Genomic DNA, 5,083 nt, shown 5'->3' with positions numbered 1-5,083 from the left:
GGGGGGGGCCACTAGACCGATCTCGGATGCCGAGCAGACGATGTAGCCACCAGGCCACCGGAGGACGTCCGGCCCTCTCCGCTCTTGGAGCGGGCGAGGGACCGACCAGGGGCAGGGCCAGGCCGAGGCCAAGCCCACGGTGAAGGGGCGAGATTGAGGCACTCGGTTGGCCTGGATTCTCCTCTTGCATGTCCTCGGCCGCCGGATCCCCCGACGTCCGTTGTCGAGCCTGGCCGGGCATCGCGGCATTCCGCTCGCGTATCTCGGTCTTTTTGGGGAGCATGCTAGACCACGGCAGCCGGTCCCTGGCCATGACCAGCAAGCACATGCCTGTGCGGTTGACTTTCCCCACCTTTTCCTCCCCTCCCGTGCGCGATCTTCCTGCATCTTCTTTGTCTTCCAAGCCTCTGAACGGCAACGCCAGCGGCGGCGGCATCGGCTCCCCCTCCCCCTCCTCTCAGAAACACCAACATGAGCAGCCAACTTCTTGACACCCGGGCCCTTGAGATCGATTCGGGTCCGGAGCACGAGTCCCTCGCTCAGCCGGATGCCTTCGGCCGGATGGCGACCCTCATGACATGCGACCGTTCGGTCCTGCTCGGTGCGTCCCCCCGTCGCGGGATTTCCACTCCCCCCCATCGCGCCCGATCGATACCGATCACCCTCCTCTCTCTCTCTCTCTCTCTCTCTCCCCCCCCCCCCCCCCCCTCCCCCCCTGGTCATCTCTCCTGACTCACCGCTCGAGTGTGCCTCCCAACAGAGCAGGATCCGCAAGCCTCAATCCTGAGCCAAAGCGAACTTCCGAGCACCGGGAGTTGGTTTCTCCCCCAAAATAGTACCCAAAATGCCTGGCCGCCTCGACTCGAGTGTCCGTGATATAGCCCTGCTCAAGTGCACTTTCTCCCCGGGCTCATGCGAAGTTCAAGCCATTCTGACATTCGCGCGCGCATCTCCATGTGCCGCTCGGTCTCTGGAACAGCCATGCGCCTGTCGAGTCAGATTGCCGGGCCGGCTTCAACGGCGGCCTGCCCTTCGCACCAGTCGCTCACGGACTTCCAGTACCTTTTCCAGCGCACTTTCTCCCATCCCCGGGGGATGTCGTGGATGTCCGCCCCGACCGCACCGGTTATCGACATGGAGGTGCCCTGCCCGGGGGAGGCTTTTAGTTTGATATTCTGCCCACCTGCCGCATCGCCGTCGGATTCGTCGACTCCAATGGACAGCCACATGGGCGAGGAGGCTTGCTTGTCCGCGGGGGCCACGGGATCCGCGGAAAGTACCGTCACCGCGGACGACGAGGCAGATGAGGCAAGCGAGGCGGACGGGCCGGACGAGGTGGCCAAGGAAGGCCAGGAGCCGGAGCACCGGAGGCACAGCAAGGCGGAGGAGGATGCTGGTCGATCCCCGCCGGAGCGGGGATCTTTTCCTGCCATGGCCAAGGCCGATCCCCAGCAGGTCGGGCCCGGCCTGGATGTGGCTCTGGAGGCGGATTTCGCCTCAGCCTCCAGCAACTGCGACGAAGTGCAGGATCTCATCAAGTTGGAGGGCGGCAGCACGCGGATATGGCCGGAAAATCCAACCACCCCACCGGCATCCCACCGGCTGGGTGCCTATGAATCCACCTCCCCACCGGCCAGCTCGCCGGCCCTGCGGCCTCATACGGCACCGGCTGCCACCGATGCCGGTCGCAAGCGTGCACGCTTCGCCCCCGCTCTCAAGCGTGGTGTCCCGGCTCCGGCCCCGGACAAAGACGATGTCGACTGGTGGACAGATCTCGACCGGGAGGCCACCTCTTCACCAAGATCCACACCCGATCTGACCGGTGGCCTGGGCCCATCGCCCGAGGAGGTGGGCCAGGCCATCAGCCAGGCTCTGCGGGACACTGGGCGCCCGGCTGGCCGGCCCTTGGCGCTATTGCCCTGTGACATTGCCATTTTCTCGGACAGCGTGGTGGTGGCTGGGCGTCTGCGAATTCCGATTCGACGGTCGGTCGTTGCGACCGCCGGCGCAGCCGGCACGGGGCCCGGGCGCTTTTTCGAATTCACCACCCCAAAGGCCGCGGACTTCCTCGCCCTGTATGACGCCATTGGGCCCTTGGCTCAGCGGGAGGGCTCCCTGCAGGCGCCCTCGGGCCCGGGGTCGGTCAGCATCGCCCGGACCATGCCGCTGCCGGCTGCCAAGAGCTTCACCGCCCGGTCGCTGCCGGAGCTGGGTGAGCGCATTCGTCGGGCGCAGGTTCGTCAAACGAAGAACCGCATTGCCGCACGCCGGTGCCGCGAAAATAAGCACCTGCAACAGCGAAATCTCCGGGAGACCGTGGATCGCCTGCGCCAGCGTGTTCGCCACCTGGAGCAGGCGCTGGCCGGGTGCCGCTGCGAAGGACGTGCCCCGGGCCGCTCCCATGGCGGACACTCCGCCTGAGTCGCATGTGGTGTTTGTCATTGCCCCCCCCCCCCCCCCCCCACTCACACATGAATGTGTTTCGGCGTTTTTTTTTTCCTTCCCTCCCTCCCTCTGCCTGACGCAGAGATCACATCCACGCCCAGGGGGGGAGTCGCTCCCGCCCTGCTTGGCGCCCCTGCTGCCCGCCTGCCCGAGAGCAGGGCTGTTCGATTGTGCCCCGCCTCCTTCTCCTCACTTTGAGGCCATGCCCAATACACTGCCCTCCTTGCCCTTTTCCCCCCTCGGCCCTTTTGTATTCACGCCCCAGAGGGGGCTGTGAAACCAGAAATCCCGATCCGGAAGATCTGCGATACAAGCACAAGACCTGGTTCGAGGCAATGCCCGAGAGTGCCGTCGTGTCCCTCCGGGCTCGGGAGAAGGGGGGGGAGTCTGCGCGCCGGGGCCGGGACTTCGGCGGTCCGGCCCTTTGTTTGCTCGGGGCGGTCCTGCTGGTGGGACCTGGCCATCGGGCACGCGTCCATCACGACGCCTGCACCTTGTATCTCCTTCCCGGGTCGCCCGGACCCAGGTGTCAGGTGGATTGGCTAAAGAGAGTTACGTCACTTAGTCTCATGCGAACGTCTGACCCTCCCGGGCGCCGGGCCCTGTCTACAAGCTCTGCAGTGGCGGCGGCGGCAGCGGCGGCGGCGGCGGCGGCGACAAGGGCCCGGCGTGCAGACCGCCACGCTCTGGAGACATGAAATCCATAATCTTCCGGCCCTGTGGCGCAGAGAGGCGAGCAGATAGTTCTCCCAGCGCGGGTGCTTCGATCTGCAGCCCGGGGCCCAGAAACCTGGGTACCCTGCCGGGGCGCTGGCGCCCATGCCCCTCCAAATGACCGAGCGGTGGTCGGGTTGATCGCTTGTTATCCTCCGGCCCGGCCCCACGGGGAACCGGGGCGGGGCAGGTGCTTCCCCAACAGCACACGGGCAGACTGGGGGGCGGGGGGGGGGGGAGGCGTGCGCACATGTTTCCGCCTACATGCCCCCCCCTCTTGTGTCTTCTCTGATTGGAGTTCCGAAGCGGGGTCAGTTTCTCCGGGTCAGCACCCCGCGGTTCCCCCCCCCCCCCCCCCCGGGGTGGCGGGGGCTGCCGTGGTGTGCGCGGGCAGACGCGGGAAGTCTCCCGGTCGCCAGGCTCCGGTGCCACCCCCGCCCCCCATCAGTCTGGTCGAGACACCAATCGACCTTCTTCCCATTCGTTCAGGTGCGGGGGCGCACGGGGCGGGGGCGGGGGAACAGGGGCGCTGTTTCCCCCCCCGGACCTGACACCCTCCCTGGTGGTCAGCCACATTCTCTTGGCGCCAGGGCGGGCCCGGTGGATGTACACCGCGGCCGGCCGATTTGAGGCCCGCCTCTGCTCTTCTTCGACTGGTCCCCCCCCCCCGGGCCCAGTGCTGGAAGGCATACCGACACACGGACACACACACACACACACACGGACACACACACACACACACACACACACACACACACACACACAACAAGTCCGGGGGACGCACACGCTCCACCCCTGCCTTGAACAGGGAGCACCGGGGATTGGCCTTCCCGCAGGGGTTCGGGCGGGGGACGGTCAGTGCGGACGGGCATCCTCGACGCTGGTGGCGCTCATTGGTGCTGAGAAATAAGTGGCAGGCACGCTCCACCCCTGGAGCCGGTCGCAGCGGCGAATTCCCGGGCGGAGCGCCGCCGAACAATCTTCCCGAGCAAGGGGCCCCCGGGCCCATCCCCGCGCATCCGCAGCCGAGATCTGGCACACCAGCCGTGGAGCTGAGGACCGGACCGAGGACACATCCGGGGCAGGGAGGTAGCTGGTGCGGGGCCGTCCATTTTTCCGCCGCCGGGCCTGTGCCATCGCCGGGCGGCGATCTCGCGCCAGCGTCCTCCTCGTCCTCCTCCCGCTTCTCCTGCCCCTCCTCTTCCTCCACACGTCCACACTTCTTGCTTCAGCTTGGCCCCTCTCCCTGCGGCCCCGCCAACATACTCCTCCGTGACGCCTCTCCGGGGTCCTCGAGCTCCACCTCTGTTCTTGTTGGTACGTCGCGCCGACACCATGCCCTGTCCCCTTCTTCTCACATGCTGACATGCCGCACCAGTCGCCTCGCTCTCGGCGATCGCCCTCCTCTCTGGCATGGCTTATACTCTCAGCCGTGGCCGCGTGTCCGATGACTCGTACTCGCAACGGGTGAAGGGCACCGGACCGACGCCGGCCCCCGGGGCGGACGCCCTCCACCGGCCAGCCGGCGCCCCAGCCAATGGCCCTCAATCCGGGCGACCGGTTTTCTTGAATGTCTACGATCTTTTCTCAAAGAACCAGCCCCTGTATCACATCGGCCTTGGTGTCTTCCACTCGGGGGTACAAATCTTGGACCGGGAGTTCTGCTTCGGCGGGCACCCCTACAACTCGACCGGCATCTTCGAGTGCCCCCCTCGCAACATCGAGGGCGCTGTCTATCGCGAATCCATCCTCATGGGGTACACCTCCCTCTCGGACGCGGAAATCATCGCCTACCTCGATGAGATGGGCTCCACCCTATACACTGGTTCGCAGTACAGTCTGATCGGCCGGTATGTATCCCATTTCCTCTTCCCCCTTCCCGCCCTCCGTCTCTCTCTCTCTCCCTCTCTCTCTCTCTCTCTCT

General features: G+C 66.2%; 3 protein-coding genes across 6 annotated transcripts in view; 2 read left to right on the top strand and 1 right to left on the bottom strand.

Annotated features, from left to right (window-relative positions):
- The first annotated feature begins 319 nt into the window (after nt 1-319).
- H696_00220 (hypothetical protein) lies at nt 320-2,673 on the top strand. 4 transcript variants are annotated; one of them, XM_009494063.1, is made up of 4 exons: nt 320-368; nt 508-601; nt 761-868; nt 980-2,673. In XM_009494063.1, the coding sequence occupies exons 1-4, from the start codon at nt 327-329 to the stop codon at nt 2,419-2,421; spliced, it is 1,686 nt and encodes a 561-aa protein (XP_009492338.1). In that variant the 5' UTR covers nt 320-326; the 3' UTR covers nt 2,422-2,673. The 4 variants fall into 4 exon arrangements, with proteins under 4 accessions (XP_009492338.1, XP_009492337.1, XP_009492339.1 ...); XM_009494062.1 differs by having other exon boundaries at nt 761-2,673; XM_009494064.1 differs by having other exon boundaries at nt 320-601.
- A 378-nt stretch (nt 2,674-3,051) lies between these two features.
- H696_00219 (hypothetical protein) lies at nt 3,052-4,235 on the bottom strand (the record flags this gene model as incomplete). The annotated part of the gene is made up of 3 exons (XM_009494060.1): nt 3,052-3,162; nt 3,944-4,058; nt 4,201-4,235. 3 exons carry the CDS (start codon nt 4,233-4,235, stop codon nt 3,052-3,054), a joined length of 261 nt encoding a protein of 86 aa, XP_009492335.1.
- H696_00218 (hypothetical protein) overlaps nt 4,040-5,083 on the top strand; it is a 2,248-nt gene continuing 1,204 nt past the window's right edge. The window contains exons 1-2 of the mRNA XM_009494059.1: nt 4,040-4,476; nt 4,538-5,009. Of these exons, the coding sequence (XP_009492334.1) occupies nt 4,573-5,009 (437 nt within the window). The 5' untranslated portion in view covers nt 4,040-4,476; nt 4,538-4,572. The remainder of the gene's footprint in view (nt 4,477-4,537; nt 5,010-5,083) is intronic.

The sequence above is a fragment of the Fonticula alba genome, assembly GCF_000388065.1.
Source record: "Fonticula alba strain ATCC 38817 unplaced genomic scaffold supercont2.1, whole genome shotgun sequence".
Lineage (NCBI taxonomy): Eukaryota > Rotosphaerida > Fonticulaceae > Fonticula > Fonticula alba.
This window is presented reverse-complemented; position numbering and strand designations above follow the sequence as displayed.